General features: G+C 43.4%; 2 protein-coding genes and 1 long non-coding RNA gene across 10 annotated transcripts; all 3 read right to left on the bottom strand.

Moving 5' to 3' along the window:
* Positions 1-652: 652 nt before the first annotated feature.
* LOC103631271 (probable nucleolar protein 5-2) lies at positions 653-3691 on the bottom strand. Its single transcript, XM_020540031.2, has 9 exons — positions 3599-3691; positions 3451-3492; positions 2854-3032; positions 2615-2780; positions 2124-2324; positions 1751-2050; positions 1212-1387; positions 906-1042; positions 653-744 (listed from the first exon to the last, which is right to left on the bottom strand). Exons 1-9 carry the CDS (start codon positions 3659-3661, stop codon positions 653-655), a joined length of 1356 nt encoding a protein of 451 aa, XP_020395620.1. The 5' UTR covers positions 3662-3691.
* Positions 3692-4597: 906 nt separating this feature from the next.
* Positions 4598-5202, bottom strand: LOC103629716 (uncharacterized). Its single transcript, XR_002263150.1, has 2 exons — positions 4728-5202; positions 4598-4640 (listed from the first exon to the last, which is right to left on the bottom strand). It is a non-coding gene; the product is annotated as an uncharacterized lncRNA (long non-coding RNA).
* Positions 5203-8854: 3652 nt separating this feature from the next.
* Positions 8855-14802, bottom strand: LOC103629715 (protein STRUBBELIG-RECEPTOR FAMILY 8). 8 transcript variants are annotated; one of them, XM_008650831.3, is made up of 15 exons: positions 14126-14802; positions 13891-14023; positions 13200-13271; positions 12923-12988; positions 12780-12851; positions 12618-12689; positions 11699-11770; positions 11531-11596; positions 11363-11428; positions 10970-11268; positions 10341-10618; positions 9983-10275; positions 9608-9874; positions 9338-9494; positions 8855-9231 (listed from the first exon to the last, which is right to left on the bottom strand). In XM_008650831.3, exons 1-15 carry the CDS (start codon positions 14214-14216, stop codon positions 9073-9075), a joined length of 2163 nt encoding a protein of 720 aa, XP_008649053.1. In that variant the 5' UTR covers positions 14217-14802; the 3' UTR covers positions 8855-9072. The 8 variants fall into 8 exon arrangements, with proteins under 8 accessions (XP_008649053.1, XP_008649051.1, XP_008649052.1 ...); XM_008650829.4 differs by having other exon boundaries at positions 9338-9525; positions 14126-14776; XM_008650830.4 differs by having other exon boundaries at positions 9338-9525; positions 10341-10615; positions 14126-14776.
* Between the last annotated feature and the right edge of the window lie 2741 nt (positions 14803-17543).

Raw genomic sequence — 17543 nt, 5'->3', positions numbered from 1 at the left:
AAGTCTATAACTTGAATAAATTATATGCTAGATGTATCTCACGTGGACCATAATTAGTGAAGAGAGGAATGGGGTCGTCGTCTCGCTAGGCGCCGGCTCTGGCTCATGCTCCAAGAACCAGTCGACGCAAAACCAACGCAGTACCAGAAGGCTACGAGACAATAACAACATTCATTATTGTATGTTTGATCAACAAGAGAAATAAAGATCTTAAATGAATTAAATAATGTTAGACAACTTATTAGACCGAACTGTTGTATGAGTTGTCTTTTTTACTGTCTATGTGCACTATCCAAAGCACCTGTAGACGATAGCTGTCTACACCACTGCACATGCCCTTAAGCATACAAGGGGTATTATTTCAATTTTCTATAGTGCATTTAATGCGTTCTGGACCTATTTTACTCTTTAAAACTAAACATGTAGAGACTAAAGTTTAGTCATCGGACTAAAATTTAGTCCCAGGAATATTGAAAACCAAAATAGGTCTAAGTTACTATGTTAACTCGTTCGGTTATTTCGGTACCACATAAATTTGATGGGATTAAAAAATAATAGAGATTTTTGACTTGCTATGGACTTAAATCCACCCAATCTCATCTGATCCCAAATGAAATCAAACAGACCCTTATTAGCAAATAAAAACTCACTTTTACTCGTTGTAGTGGGAGTCACGATCGAGAAGGGAGGGCAGTAAGGTTTCACGACCGAGAGGAGGCTCCGAGAGCGACCCATGCAGGAAGCCTGAGTGTCATGGACATATTATAATCTTAAACAAACATTCCATTAGTCTCACAATAGATGTAAAGGTGTAAGAAACAATAGCTAAATAAAAAAACGAGGCGGATGGTCCAGCAAGCACGGATATTCCAAAGCTGTCCGTATCGACGAATTCTACATGTTACAGGATGTTTGACATGACATTAGCGCCTGCGGACGAATAACTCTAACATCACGGCCGTTCCACGGGATAAAAGCCAGAAGGCGTTCGCTGAATTGCCGCGCCGCAAATCGGAGAAGCTTGCCGCGCCGCAACGCAAGGCTGCAGCCAGGACGCACGGGTCACCGTCTGCGGCTGGCGTGGCCGCGTGGGAGGTCAAAGAATTTAACACAAAAAAAGGACACGTTTTTTCCCCTTCTACATATATACTAGCTGAATGCCCGTGCGTTGCAACGGAAATATATAATACCAGTATATTACGATAACACACATTTTGTTCTCACCATCACCAAGGGCATCATACCGGATGGCAAGAGCCGTTTTTGCAGCAAGAGAACGGGAGATTTTTCCCTTGTGCTTTTGAGAAGCCTTGCCAATTAAGGATGCATGGTAGATGAGGCCATACTTAGGTGTAGAATGCTTTGTCTTTAGAGCTCTGAATAAAGCCTGGTGAGAAACATAATCTTTAGTTCTTAGCGAAGAAAGAAAATTCTAGCAGACAGCATAACTAAATAATAAATCTTTAGTTCTAAGTGAATAAAGCAAATTCTAGCAGACAGCAAACTAAATAATGCTAACACATGACATCAATTGACATCACTATGGCATTATTAGAGAATAAACTTTTTTTAAAAAAAGGACACGAAACAAGAAATTCACATGTTTCGCAAGATGTTAGATAATTCTAGCAGACAACATAAGCATGTCATACTAAACCGTTGTTGCACACAAGGCACACAAACACACTCAGAAGAGGTGGAAATTGGGAAAAAATGGTTTCCAGAATCATCCATTCACAAGTAAACAAACCTTCTCTGCACCAAGTATCTGAATTGTGCTACCAGGCTGCTTGGCCAAATTTAGCAAACTTCCACCATGTGCAATAAGGTGAGCGCCAACTAATTCACCCACCAGTGCTGTCAAATTTGGTGCAATAGTGTTCATCCTGCTTCTTAAATAGTCATACAGCTGGGCTCTGTACTCAGAAAGGGCCAGCACTTGATCACATAGCTCTCTGATATTCGATAAGTCAAGGTCACTAACTTCTGTTCCCATGGATATTACTGCTGCCTCCTTTAGCTGTGTTTCTAGCTCTTCATCTGACAATATCTGAAAACAACGGACCTTACTAAACAATGTCTTTTATATGAATTGTATATCATATTTAGATGTCAAAAATCACCTCAGAGAAGTCAAGGTTGACTGCATTAACTCTGTTGCCCATCATCTTCACAACTTTGGCATACTGTATATTATCTGTAACTATTTTGGTGAGCTCTGGAAAGTGCCAGCCATACCATTCACGAACTCTCATGGCATAAGTGTTAAGCTCCTTGTCAAGATCATCCAATAATCCAATGTCTTGAATGATCATTGTATCAACCTGTGTAACACAAACAATAAAAAATCACTTAACATGTCAAAATAATTCTTTAATAGCAAAGATCTAGAAGAATCTTAAATAGTCAAAAACTCATAAGATGTTACGTATTTTGAATGCTGCAAAAGATAATATAGATGCACCAACAGGCAATCAAAGAATAAAAGTGCATGAGTACAATATGGAAACCGGTACATAATGCCAAGCACAAATGATGACACAATAAAAGCCAGAAATAGAGCATATAACAACATGAATAATAAGATTGACAGTGGCACCGATACAAGACTCACCTTCTCAGGGCTGAACTTCAGCTTATACCTAGACAAGCTGTGGGACAATCCCAAGCTCATTGGACCAAGGTCTTGTGCACCCAACCCAGTTATAAGCTCGGTAAGCTGATTTCTCAATCCTCTCATCAGCTCCATCACAACACTATTGTGAAGGCAGTCAATTTTCGGCAACACAATTAAAATGTCACGAGTGCTGGCCATTCACAAAAAGTTAAAAAAACAAGGAAATACTACTGACCAGCTTTTCTTTTATAGCATTTCCAAGCTTAGAATCAGCTACTGCTAATGTTTCACCCTCACAATGTTTCTGCAAGAACTTGCGCAGACCCTTGCTAGGCTTGCTATCAATAATCAGGGTTGCCGCGGATAGGGCATCAGATGTGTTCTCAAACTTGTTGAAAGCCTTCAGCTCGACCACCTACAGGAAAGTTCTCTGTTATCGGTTAGAACAGAAAACTAATAAAGGTACAGAAGCGGAGAATAGGACGACTCATCAAGTTTTCTTCTTATTTCTTATTTTGCATTTGAACGAAAACAGTAACTTTGTTAGGAGACACAGTATGCATGATTTCCAAGTGGCTTCATCCATATGTGCAGCACAAATCTGTTGGCATTTTGTAGCTTGATGCTTGAAATGTGAAATGTTTGAAATAGCTTACGGAAAACACATTCTGAAACATAGCCATCTAAGCTACCCTAAGCTAAGTAGTACATATCTAGTGGCTACGTCCACAGTGTTCCACTGAAATAAAAGAGTTAGTGAGACACTTAAATCGGTACCATCTGTTCAAAACGACAAACACATAATGTCATAATGTGGCTGATCCTACACAGACCTTTCTCGCTGAGTCCGACGTCGTGAACTCCTTCCATAGATCCTGCCAATAAGAACACAAAGGCATAGCACATTAGCACTGATGGTCCAATACAAAAGCATAACCCAATCAATAACAGACTTTAGAAATTGCAGCGGGGGTCACTCACCTCGACCTTGTCGAGCACCTTGAATAGGGTGAACCGCGCGGGGGTCTCGAAGAGCACCAACATCTCCGCACACGACCAGTCCCCGATTAACTCAGCTGAAACAACAGATACACACGCTCTTAACATGCATCGAACGAAGGATCACGGAACCAAATTAGACATAGCAACACGTGCGCCAACAGAATCGAGCTGTTGAGACGGTAAATCCCTCGAACCTGGGGAAGATTCGTCGGTGGACAAGTTATCGTAGTATACTGGTATTATATATCCCCGTTGCAACGCACGGGCATTCAGCTAGTGAACAATTAATAACCGATAACCGAATGATAGCAGGGCAAAGCAAATTAAATGGGCTTCTGTTCAGGGAAAACGAAATGAACATAACAACCTAGTGCAAGCTACATTTCAGGCCAATGAAGCCCCCCACCCACTGTGCGATCAGAGACTACTAACAATTTTTTTGCCTATACGACATGAGAATGCAAACGGAGCAAGGCAGATACATTGCAGAATCAGAAATGATGATCCTGGTAGAGACACTTGTGGTGGATATCTCAAAAAATAACATCTCCACAAAAACAAATTTTAAATTTGGTTAGCATTGGCATTTGAGTATTTGACCACAAAACATGACTGTGAAGGTGTGGTCGTCTACAATTAATGGCAAAGAAAACAGGTTACCTTTGCCTGCCTCTGCACAACGTCCTGGGTGGCATCTTCTAGTACCTTCATCAGGAGAGCCCTGGATGCCTCATCTAACTGCACAAAAGAACAGAACAAAGCGATTGGTCCCATTACATTGGCAAACATATTTATCTACCACAAAAAAAGCTTTAGACTAAAAACAAAATATATCTTTGACTTTTTACAAGATACAACAGTGAAGCCATGAAAAAAATCCTTATATTTTCAGCTTCTGCACCCTTGTGAAGCCTCGTGAGCGTCTGCATATCAGACGAAATTTGCCTTAGCTCCACTTCTTCGGGCAATTCTATTTCAAAACATTTGTGAAGAGTTCAGAAGTATCAGGCATAGAACTTTCCTGTAGATCAATAGAAGTATATGCAGTGGTAAGCATCACAAATTTGAAGCAAAAGAACTATAAAAGCATATCTAAATGCAATGGGACCTTTGCTTTAGCAATGGCGTCATCTACTTGTTTCCTGATTTCTTTCTCCATATCCTGAGAAGACAATGAGTGTATTAAATGATAGAATATGAACTGAACGAGCGCAGCCATGGTGGCGGCCGGGTAGAAAATAAGGGCAACAAAGATGTTGCTGACACAATTATGCACAGTTGTACATTTGGACTGATATCTTGGAAAGCATTCACTGACTAATGAATACCAAATCGACCAACACATCTGTATAGGAGGCTTAAAGCTGAATTCTGTATATTCCAAACCTGAATAAAGGTTCTGAAAAAGAAACATCATAAAGACAATAACGCGCCTCATTTTGAACGCTGAAACTCTAAATAATAAAATCAAACTACCTGTTCTCCAAGTTTCTGACATCAAAATATATCTAAAACTAACTTGGAATCCAAGTTGGCTTGGACACAACAGGTTGTTTCTCAGCCCTGGCATAGTGGTCGGCTAGGGAAGTAGTAGTGCAATCGGCCTATACGATTTGGGATAACAGAATTGCCTGGTATGCTCACAAACTGACCTCTCCGGTTTGATCAAGCAAACACTTGTCTCACTACAAATATTTGTCATGTTTTTTTTGTTCCAACATCCAACATCTTCAGGATCACATGCTGTCTCACTACAAATATTTGTTAAATTTGATCATTGTATGATGATATAAAACTTGGTCACACTTACCTAGCTATTCTTTAGGTTCTAGATATTCTTTCAACAGATACCATTTTAGAACTCGAATACTCCAACTTAGGCATAGAGTGATGAACTGAGTGGAATGTGTAGAGAACTGCAAGTGAGCAGTGCATTGGATTTCATCATTAATTTGAAGATGATTTAAGCATGTAAAGTTGATTCACCATTTTAATCACCAACGAGAGGCAATTTAACAGCAACGCCTCATTTTCTCAATTGAACAGTTGTACTACACAAATCCATATGAACAAAAAGAAACATCAATCAAAATATAAAAAATGAAAGAACTCACCCTGAGAAATTGGAGCTTGTGTGCTGTCCGTTTCAACAGTTGTCCTACACAAATCCATATGAACAAAAAGAAACAGCAAACAAAATAAAAAATGTTTGGACAATTGTACTACACAAATCCATATGAACAAAAAGAAACAGCAATCAAAATTTAAAAGGAAAGAACTCACCCTGAGAAATTGGAGAACACCACGATTGAGGATGTACTCGGGATACAATCTGTGTTACTCCAACTACGTTGAGACCTACTTCAATAGGGTGGATGTGTACTAATCAGATAGTGGTACAACATTAATCCAATAAAAAGAAAAAGAGAGCCGAATCTTCTGTTAGGCTGAAATCGAAAACTCGCCCGAGAAATTGAAGAACACTCGGATGAGAAATTGAAGAACACCACTCCCTTTCCCTTGTATACAACATTAATTCAAGGTACGCTGTTTAAACAAGGTCTACCCATAATAAATAGAAGAAACCACAATATACATGGATAAGATCAACACTATTTCAACTAGCCATACTTTTGTGAAATCTATCAATTCCACTTTATATATTAATGTAGAACACAAAGGTACTGTTATCACCTGCTTGTTTACTCATAGCCAAATCCATACTCAAATTTTAGTGTAAATTTAACATGCTCGTCCCTCACCATTGTTGCCAATGTTGTATCTATTCCAATTTTCTGCAAGTGACATACCATAAAAGGAGAACAATGTGAAAACGTGAGGGAAACAACTCTTCTAATTTGATACTCCTGTACTATATTAAAACCATAAATCATTGATATATAAGTTTATGCATAGTAACATCCGATTAGTGTTATCCTATAAGATTAACAGAAGAAATATAACTGTATATAAAATTAGTACTCCTCGTCTTTTAAATTCATCTGAAATTGAGGTCCTGCGAAAGGGCACAGCGCAAACACATAGCAATCATTGGTGAATATGACCTGAAAACAACATACAATATAAACAACTGAAATCAAAGAAATACATATTAGATATGTATCTAATGTAATTAAAATAGGCATGTATGTTTTTTTAAATATAATGCTTCACTCTAATTTAGGCCTCATTGGTGATGTCCCTATAATGCTTGCCAAGCCACAGACTTTTATGAGTGCAGGTGGTAAGTCTATAAGTGAAATTACTCCACTGTAGATTGGAAATCAATTGTTCTCCCTAACCCTTTTCTCCTTAGTGTTGTTTATGTAGGTTGGGCAGCTGGTTTCATACTTCAAGATACCATTCAATCATTTAGTTATGGTAAATGTTGTCCTTGAGCTGGTACTTTGTCATGTTCCCAGAATCATTTCTCACATAAACTATTCTCCTATTCTTTATAGATATACGATGATCTTGATCTACCCTTTGCGAAATTGCGTCTGCTACCATAGGGGGACATGGTGGGCTCAATGGGTATTCATTTCTTTTCTAAAAGTCGTTTTCCCCTTGTACTCCATGGCTAAATTGAAAGGGGCTTGGATGAATGCTTCAATAGAAATAATATATAACACCATCATTATAAATTGATTTTTACTCACAAGCCTTCCCTGCACTATGAGGCGGCTGTTACATTTTTTTATTCGAATGAAACTTGAACATAAATCCTTGTGAACCTTCTATTTCCTTCAATAGTTTACAAGCATGGTAATGTAGTTCTATCAAAACTATCATGTTTTGTTTTGCTTAACCATTTGTACAAATTGCAGGATGAGGAGTATTATTGATGATTTAAAATAGAGCCATGATTTTGCACACCTAAGGATTGGTACAACAATTATTTCCTTTTTAATTCAGGTGCCAAATATGAAATATGACCCCCCTCCCAACAAAAAAATGATGCGTAGGCATTAGACGACAACCTGAGGAGCTGGGTGCTATCAGTTTGGTTCTGCAGTCATTCACCAAACAAGAAAAGAAAGAGGTTTGCACAACAGAACATAGTGCAAAACTGAAACAGAAAGACATTTTCATAAGCCATTGCAAGCATCTCTCCCTTGAAACAGACATCACAAAAATCATGTGTATCATTGAAACGAAGCACGGACTCACAGGTCGATTAAATTACCCGAAAACTCAAAGAAAAATTCGTGCCGTGAGCAGCGAGCAGATTTCATACCTCATTAGACATGATGGGCGAAGAAGGGGGCATTGGATGGTGACGTAGGAGGTACCTGGATGGAGAGGGCAGCCGCGGCGGCACGACAAAGGTGTCTGTGGAGCTGGTTCTCCTCGGAGACCTTCTGCAGCAGCGTGTCACGTGTGATCTCCTTCGTGCTGGACCCCCACAGGGACACCTATAGAAGTGGAAAAGCAATAGTGAGATAGCGAGGGAGGGAGGGGGCTACGGAGGGCGAGAGGAAGGAGGTGGGGAGGGACCTGGCGGTTGCCGGTGGGGGCACCGACATCGCTGGCGGATAGAGGATGCAGGTAGGTGGTTGACGGTCGCGGATGGCGGGTGCGGTTCCTGTTGTTGCCGGCGCCCTCGGTGTAGTGGCCCTTGGCCCAGTTGTTGCCGGCGCCGGACTGGAAGACGAAATTGTCGGGGCAGAAGATCTGGCCGAAGGGGCCTGAGCGCACGGAGTCCATGGTGCCGGGCTCGAGGTCCATGAGGAGTTGAGGACGGCGCGCGTGCCAGCAACCGAGCGGGTCCTCCACCATCTCCTGCACCGCGCGCTGCACCACCGATCCGACGGCGTGGCTAGGTGGCGCAACCGTCGATCCGAAGGGGAGCCGTGGCCCAGCGAGGAGACAATGTCGGTTGGAGCAGGGCACGGGCGGAGGCGCCAGGGAGCGGGATGCGGTATCCAGGGGCGGCAAGCGCCGCTAGGGTTTCGTGCCCAACAAGGCGGCGGTGATGGCGGGTCCAGCGAGGCGTGGGAACGGAGTCTTGGGGAGGTCCAGAGCGAGGGAGAGGGTGCGCCCGACGGCGGAGGTGGAGGCGGAGGGAGGGAGCGGTTGCCAGCGTGCGGAGGAGAACTGCGAACGGGAGGGGGCAGAGGGAGCTTCGCGCGGACGGGGAAGGGGCAGACGGGAGGCGACGCACGCACGACGGCTGACGCACGCAAAACAGCGATGTGGGATGGACGGTGGAGATTGAGAATCGGCAGAACGGCAGAACGTAAGGGAGGCAGACTACTCTTACCTTCATAATAAGTAGTACAAATATATCTATATATCTACCACTTGCAAGAGCGCACACAATACATGACACTCGCAGCTGACGAAAAGTCCAGGTACACTCCGAACCCTATAGTACATGTCAAATGTCATTTACAGGTGACGGACGGAAACAAAACGTGAACCAACTTGGGTCTCCTCCTAGCCTCTCAGAGTCAGAGGACGTCGCCTGCTGCTGCGCCGCCGTCGCGGTCGGGGACCCTGTACGAGTAGCCCAGATCGTCCGATTGCCGCCTTATGATGGCCGCCCTCTGCATCAGGCGCACCAGCTGCTGCACGACCTCGGACATCGGCGGGCGGAACTCCGGCTCCGGCTGCAAAAAAAAAAAAAAAAAAAACAAAAAAACAAGCCTTTTTTCCCACAGAAGAGATCGAGATGGACTTTGTGCAGCTATAGCGGCAAAGAACGCGCGTACGTACCTGGACGCAGATGGCGATGATGTCGGCGAAACGGGAGAGGGACTTGGAAGGGTACAGCCCGTCCAGCGCCGGATCGACCATCCTGGCGAGGAGATCGATGTCGTGGAGCTGCGGGGCTGCCCATCTCACGAGAGACTGTTCTGACCTCTCTCTGGAGCTGGTACGGTAAACACACACACACACAAACACTACTACATGCGTGAGCTTGATCTATACAACAAATAATGGGCCACCAGGTCGGAAATGGCGGGCAGTGACATGTTTTTTTACCTGTCTAGTGGCTTGCGGCCTGTCAGCAGCTCCAGCATCACTACTCCGAAACTGTACACGTCGCTCTTTGCAGTGTATGTTCCTGACATGGCGAGCTCAGGAGCACTATATCCAAAGGAGCCAACCGCTTCCGGGGAGACCACAGTAGTGAGAGCAGCAAGCCCACAGTCAGATAGATGCGGGCTGTACTCTTCATCAAGCAGGATGTTAGATGCCTTGAAGGTCCTACTATGCACCACTGGGGGTATGCACACCTCATGCAGGTACCTAGAGAATCAGATATGCACACATGTGTTAAATTACATGTAGTAGTAGTAGTATAGTATATATAATACCAGAGCAACATGGCCTTCTGCTTCTGTCGTCATAACGTACTCTAAGGCGCGAGCGGTGCCTAGCGCTATCCTTACGCGGGTGTTCCACGTGAGCTTCTTGCTCGCCCCCTCGTCGTCAGACAAGCAGTGCTGCAGCACATCACGCAGCGTTCCGTTCCCAACGTACTCGTACACGAGAAGCCTTTGTCCGTGCTCGACGCAGTAGCCTGTGAGGGGCACGATGTTCGGATGCCTCAGCCGAGAAACGTTCGAGACCAGCTCAAGGAAGGCGTCTTCTCCTCCTCCATACAGAGACAGCAAGGCACTGTCGTCTACCTTCTTCACGGCAAGTACCTGCCATGCATCACAGGGGATAAGGCACAGCTCAAAATGTTCAGTTACGTCAAATATCCTATTACCTTCCCATTAGGAAAACCAGCCTTGTAAACACGACCAAGCGAACCCTCGCCTAGGAGAGAGTCTTCACAGAAGCTATTCGTAGCGACTTGGAGATCAGCAACTGTATATGAAGTCACCGTCACAGGAACCTTTGGCCTTTTGGCAGTAGAAGAACCGTTCGTCGTATCATGCAGTACTCTGTCCGGAGTCATCATCATCTTCCCAGCATGTTGGAGATCTGAAGTTGCTACAGCACTATTTTCATGGTTGTTGTTCAGGACTTCCCTACTGGATGCTGCTGCAGCGACGAAACACCAAGGGAATGTAAAGACATAAAGCTACTGAGCAGCAACGGTTTACCGATTCAACAAGTCAGACCTTTCTTAGCTGCTTTACTTCTACTCTTGTTAAAGATTAATTATGACAACAGCAAAAATCGTGAGCTGCTGATCCATTTTTTGCTTTACCTCACTAAATAAATTACTAGATCCCGTTGTGTTTCTTTTTTTAGCTAGCTTGTTTTCAGTATTCCCTGCTCAGAGAAACATCACTATTCTTATCTGATGAATTACGAACCACTACGTGACAATAAATGCAGGTACGGTAATAGAACACTACTATAGAGTGCACAAAAGAAATAGGACCATACCTGTTTCTATGCTTACTGCAAGAGAACCCACAAGATCTTTTGGTTCGCTGATCTCATCGTCATTTCTTCTGCGTGCATTGTGGAGGCAGAACACCAAGACGAAAAGAACACATGAGGCAGCAGCTATTGAGCCAACAGCTATCCCTATAAGAGGACCTGTCTGTATCTTCCTGTCGTCTTGATCAATAGGGGTATCAGGGCTAGTTGGAGCGCTAACGGGTCCTTGAGGTTCCTCCAGAGGTGGCTTCAGAGTTGATGGCGGGGAGGCAGGCATATTGACAAATGAGTTTCCTCCAACTCTGTGATTGCAATAGCACCAACGACGCATCAGCATGTATGTACATATGGTTAAAATAGAAAACAGAAAAAAAAGCAAAGCATACTTGTGCATACATTAAATTTGGAATTGAGCTGAATTCTTGAGGTATCATGCCACTAAAATTGTTGTCTGCAATATTTCTGTTTGAACATATGTTCATCATAATACATAACAGGTTATATAAGATAAAATTTCATGAAAGGAAAATTACCAAACTTATCGTTACATGGGAAGCTACTTACAGTGTCGCAAGGCTTATGTTGCTGAGGACATCAACTGTGCCTGATAGTTGATTGTTTTGCATATAACTGCATAGCAGTCAAGAAGAGAGCTATCAGAACCATGAAAAGGAAATACAAAAGGGGAACATCTGAATACTTTTTTTTTTCTCTCGAATTCTGAATACTTACAGGCTAGAAAGTTTCGACAGAGCGCCCATTGAGAAAGGAAGATTCCCCGTGAGGTTGTTGAAAGATACGTCTCTGTAAGGATTTTAATTATCACAATATGAATTCATAGGGCTTAGGAGCAGCTAATCATATACTATACCAACACTAATAAAATTAGTGTCATCCTCGCTTGGATAGCTCAAGCAATTTTGAATGCATTTCTTTAAAAGGTTAAAAAGTCAGATAGTATCTGAAAGCTCTATGTATTATAAATGGATTCTCTTTCGAGTCAAAATAAGTCACCCTAGGATCCATGAGTCAAATTATTTTAATTTGAACCAATAATGTCTATATATGATTGTTAGATTGGCCACATGAAAATGGTATCAGTAGATTTTCTTGAAAAATCTCTTTATTAGATTCTACAGATACCTGCTATGATTGGAAACTGAAGTCCATCAAGCTTTGTCCTAAGTCAAATTAGTTAACTTTGCACTATTATTTATCCAAAAAATTATATAGAGTTACAGCAAAATATTTTCTTACCAGATTAATTATAAAAACTAGGTTTATAATATGCTTGTCCTCTTAGTAAAATAAGCGTCCCTATGTTAAAAAAGTGTTCTGGTGTATCTGCAGAGAAACTTGATTTTATAATATAATAAGCTTGAGTTTCATATAATATACTGTTAGTCAGAGTTAACTTTTTTTGACTTAGGACAGGCGTAGATGGCCTTACATTTGTGACCAAAATAAATATGTTATAATTTTATCGGTGGCAATGTTATATTTTGAATATTGTATTTGTGCTCAAAATTATACTTAATTTCTAATGAAGAGGGCATTCAATACTGAAATGGTTTGTGCATGATTAATAATTTCAACAACACAATATTCAAGTCAAGTTTGCATACGAAAACAACGGTTCATTAGGCCTTACAGTTCTGAAAGTGAATTGAGGCTTCCAAATAGTTCACCAATTTCCTGAAATAACGAGTTGTGGCTGAGATTGCTGCACCCAATGGTTCCTTGCAGTTAGATTGTGTTAACTAAAAAGATCATCACAGAAAGAATTACATCTTTGCAGCGGATAGAAACTTACAGGTACTCAAGTGAAACCAAGTTGGATATAGAGTATGGAAGATTACCGGAGAAGTTATTTTTTGCCAGATTCCTGTATTCGCTTTGAATCAAATTTCAAGAATCGAATAGCATGAATAATATGTACAGGTTGGGAGACATTACAGATAGGTAAGGTTTGATGGCAACTGGTAAGGGATTGAATCATGCAAGTGGTTGTTGCTTAAGTCCCTGCATGTTTAGAAACAGAAGATATAAATTATGAAAAGGACACACATAACTGAAGAACTATAGTACCAACTACCAACTGTTAGCTCATATTGTTCAGTGTTGTCTAATCGCGGGCACCTCGCCGATTTTATAGCAAATCCTTGTAAACTTCGCTACTCTATTAATGAAACACATGCAAGGTGCATGTTCAGAAAAAAGTGTTAGCTCGTACATTGTTTTCAGAGCCTGTAGACTTGACAATTGATAACCCAGAGTACCATTCAGCTCCATACCAGAAAGCTTGCTGCAAAGCGTGGAAAGAGACAGAACACTTCAGTTAACAGGTAAATTCATATAGCCGTGAGTGTAAACAGAAAAATGAAAACGATAAAGTCCACATGCATTTTGAAGGAAACATTTCTACTTTGCAAACTTTATTTGTACACCAAATAAGATTTGGATGGCTTAATAACACATATGTCAATATACTGTTAAGGACAATTTTGGTTGAAAAGCTATGAAAATTTCAGTTACAAAATTATGTCGAACAACATTTAATACTATCTTACAGGAGCAGAACAACACAATGTACGACTACAACTCTCATCATAGCAAGCATGTTGTTTGGTGGAAAAGCAAGGCAGCAGCACCAGCAGCAATGGATGGATGTAGTTGTAAATGCTAAGCACCACTAACAAACGTTTCAGCAAACAGCATAAGAAAAAAAACAGGTTCAGGTAATTCATCAGAGGCTTCCCGTGCCCATTTGAAGGAGCCGGAGTGAAGTGGGAGAAGAAAAGAGTAAACACCGGCGTTCCCGTAGGCATATTAGAACCACAGCTGAATGTGGCCGACAGAACATCTTGTCGTTTTCATCGCTAGAAAAGTCTAGATTTGGCGTGCCAGACTGAGAATCTCTTTACATTGAGGTGACGGCGGAGCCCGAGCAGGAGACACCCGCCCACGCAGCGCCGCAGGGGTCGCCGCCGCTGGCGGACCAGCCGGTGAGCTGCGCCGGGCTGTTCCAGGAGCTGTAGAGATTCCCCAAGGCCGCGACTGCAAGAACAAGCAGAGCACCGATCACGCAGGCATTAACTTGTCTGCTAAAACACAAGCCAAGAACGCGGCGGGGGCGTGGCCTGCTAAAACTTGCAATACCATCGCCGGCGTCGGTGTCGGCTTCCGCCACCACCACAAGCGCGACGAGGAGGAGGATGCCGACCGCCAATGTCGCAGTTCTCGACTTCATCCTGCCTGCGCTGTGCCCACCCCCTTCTCTTTCTTTCTCTCTGTATCTGAAAAACCTCTTCCGGGCTTCGGGCTGCAGTGCTCCTGTACACTACACGGCCATGGTGGCGATGGTAACCACGAGGAGCACCTCCCTCTCACCCTGCTCCACCGCTTTATCTATCATCCATCAGCGACAGCTCAGATACGCGCTGCCTAGGACGAAGCGGTCGCTTGCTTGCTTCAGGCAGCCGAGGGATGCAGTGTGGTGTCGGCAAAGCTTATCCCCCCACCCAACCCCTCTCCCCTCTCTGCTGTGCTGCTGGCCGCAGTGTGTGTGGGTGCAGCGTATGGGTTCCGGACGGATGTATGTATCAATGCAGCGGGGAGAAGAGAGGAGAGAATGGAGAGGTGGAGAGGACGGCCGGCCGGCGTGATTGTCACTACCAAATGTGGAGTGCGACCGGGGTCTCGCATCGCTGCTCGTGCATGCGCTGCCGAGGACGATTGCGAGCTCTAAACAACTCAAATAAAGAAGAAAAAAAAAAGTGGGCGCTCGGAATGACGGGTCCCGGATTGATTATTCGTTGGGTGGAACATCAGAAAAACCATTAGTCAAGCATGCTGGGTCCGCTCTAGGTCCCCAAAAGGTTGTTTCATGTTCATCATTGGGGCAAAGGCAAACCGACAGCGGCCGGATAGCTAAATGCCTGAAACGAACGAACGAACTCAGTTAAAATTGGCTAAGGCGTGAAACAGACACAACAGTAAAAGAGTAAATTTTTAACTGTCAAAACCGTCGGACATAGGCACTAAACCGTCGGAAATAGCTTATATCCGACGACACCTATAACGAGTCGAAAATAAATTTATTTCCGACGGTGATTGTTAAAAATAGCTTATGTCTAGGCCATCGGCATTTAACTCTAATAACGGTCGTTGGTGGGCCCACAGCTCTTATGCTCGACGGTCCACCGCTAGGCCGTCTGACATAAAACTCTATTATTGTAATACCCAACTTTGGAGTAAAAAAAATAATAAATCCTCATGTGTAATGTCTTTTCATTCATGAGAATTATTAGGAAACATAATGAATAGTTCTTCAATAAAATTTTGCATCATGCTGGAACTTTTTCTTGTGAGTGCATTTTGTGACAATAAAAAAAATTGTTAAAGATCTAAAGTGGAATTTAAATTCTAAAGGAAAATTCAAGAATTGAGAAAAAGAGAAGAAGAGAAATTACTAATTGAATAAAAATAAGTATAAAATATATTTATATATTATCCTTATACGTATTTGAGTTTGAATATTTGACTCAAAGGTGAAGTCCCCAAAAGGGTTCAAATTCAAACTAGAGATTCAAATAAAAAGAAAATAAATCAAAAAAAGGGAAGAAAGGAAACCCTAATTGGGCCACTGGCGCCAAATCGGCCCACGTCGCTTGCACCCGCGCTCCACCAAGCATCAGCCTCCATGCGAGCGCGCGCGTGTACCTGCGCTGACAGGTGGACCCTACCGGCAGACGCATAGCCACCCACACCTGCAATCCTGTGACACTTCCGTGTGGGCCCTCATGGTCAGCTCCATCCTCACCAACGGAACGCAGCCGATTCCTTCGCCGTGAATGTCGCTCCCGGCTGATGCGGCTTCAACAAATCTCCCGGGTCTACTCTCGCACGCGCATGCTATTCCGTTTCTCCCATATGACTGGTGGGCCCGCGACCGCTGCCCTGTGCATCTTCTTCCTCGATTCCTCGCGGCGGTAACGACCCGCCCGAGTTGCCCGCCGACCTTCGCGCCAGCTAGGTTCCGCAACCCTTTTTTGCCCTGTGCCTATAATACCCGAGCAGTTGTTCCCCTTCTCCTCCTCTCATTCCCAGTCCTCCAACCCACCACCGGCGCTGGCGAGATCCGCTCGCCCGGGGCGCAATAGAATCCACCGTGGTTAGCTTCTCGGTCGCGGAACCCGTCCCGAGTGCACCGGTGGGTGCCACTGCGGCCGTTGGACCAATCTCTGGGTCGGAATCGCTGGCGCATTGACGACAATTTCTCACCGGAGTTTCCTTCCCCGCCGTGGAACACCGTCTGCCGTGGCCAAGGAGCGCCGCGCCGTGCCTGCCGGTACTACTCCCTCCCCTTGCTTCGCCTTTCACCTGACATCATGTAGAGGGGTGTTAATTGAACTTTGGTGAGTCGGGGATGGGATTTCGGTGCACTCCGGCGAGGGCGCCATCGTGCTCTGGTAGCTTGTGCCGCCGCTGCCTAGCCGCGGCTGATAGAGGACGAGTTTGGGGACCGTTGATCTGAAGGGCAACGACCAAGATCAAGTCAACCATATCGCTTCGGTCGAAACAGACTCAGCCGTAGATCTCTGATCGTAGGGCTGGATTTGATTAGTGATGCGGGTAGTTGGGGGCCGTCGATATCGGATCTGACAGTCACCAGCGTGTGCAGGTTCGCGAGGGTGGAGATTAATTTAGACCGTGGATCAGATCAGACGACCCACGTTTGCCGATACCCCTTCGCGGGTACGTTTTATAAAAGAAACCCTGCTTTTTACGTATGTCAACCTGCGGTCTAGCCTCGTGTTCGCCTGCGTCTGGGGAATTCTTACCCGAGACCCCCTGCACTTCCCAGAAATCGGCGCCTAGTCCAGATAATTAATAAAACCAGGAAAATCATTTAGAAAATAGTTTTTAGTACATATTTAAATGCAGAAACTTGTTTAATTTGTAGAAAATGCATATGAATTCCAAATTGGTCCATTCCAGTTCCTAAATTTTCATAATATTATTGTCTATCCATTTGTGCCACTGTTTTGACATGAAAGGCTCATTTAAATTTATCTAGTACTTAATCTTGTATTAAGCACATAAAATATTAGAAAATCCATAACTTAAAAACTATACCTCCAAATTTAATGATTCCAGTTCCTGTGATCTTAGTTTACTATCTAGATTATTATTGTGTACCTTATTTACATGTTTGGTGTGATGTTAATTTTTGCTATGCTATGTATGTATTGTGTCGATGCGAGTAGACGAGCAAGCCACTGTGGAATCTGAGGTTCAGCAAGTAGAGACTGCTGAGCAGGAGCTCGTTGAAGGCAAGTTGTGCCCTTGATCACTTCTTTTACCCATTCATGTTCTTATTAATCATAATGATCTGCATAGGTTAATTTTGATGGGACCCAATAGGATACCCTAGATTTTGCCTATCTTTATACCTTGTTTCACCACTGGTTTTACTACTAAACTTTTGGGTAGTACATGCTATTGCTTTATGTGGCTTTGGGTATAGAGATAATCATCACTCATTGTTATACTTTTTATTATCTGTTTTATTCTC

Source organism: Zea mays, chromosome 6 (assembly GCF_902167145.1).
Source record: "Zea mays cultivar B73 chromosome 6, Zm-B73-REFERENCE-NAM-5.0, whole genome shotgun sequence".
Taxonomy (NCBI): Eukaryota; Viridiplantae; Streptophyta; class Magnoliopsida; order Poales; family Poaceae; genus Zea; species Zea mays.
This window is presented reverse-complemented; position numbering and strand designations above follow the sequence as displayed.

What these genes read in the sequence shown, in the direction of transcription:
- LOC103629715 (XM_035960098.1), bottom strand. Translation starts at nt 14,216, where the DNA reads ATGAAGTCGAGAACTGCGACATTGGCGGTCGGCATCCTCCTCCTCGTC. An exon ending in CCATCAAACCTTACCTATCT is followed by an intron (nt 12,852 to 12,922) that starts GTAATGTCTCCC and finishes AAGCGAATACAG; the next exon opens with GAATCTGGCAAAAAATAACT. An exon ending in AACATAAGCCTTGCGACACT is followed by an intron (nt 11,429 to 11,530) that starts GTAAGTAGCTTC and finishes ATGTTCAAACAG; the next exon opens with AAATATTGCAGACAACAATT.
- LOC103631271 (XM_020540031.2), bottom strand. Translation starts at nt 3,661, where the DNA reads ATGTTGGTGCTCTTCGAGACCCCCGCGCGGTTCACCCTATTCAAGGTG. An exon ending in TGAAGTTCAGCCCTGAGAAG is followed by an intron (nt 2,325 to 2,614) that starts GTGAGTCTTGTA and finishes TGTGTTACACAG; the next exon opens with GTTGATACAATGATCATTCA. An exon ending in GGTGATGGTGAGAACAAAAT is followed by an intron (nt 1,043 to 1,211) that starts GTGTGTTATCGT and finishes TCCTGGCTGCAG; the next exon opens with CCTTGCGTTGCGGCGCGGCA.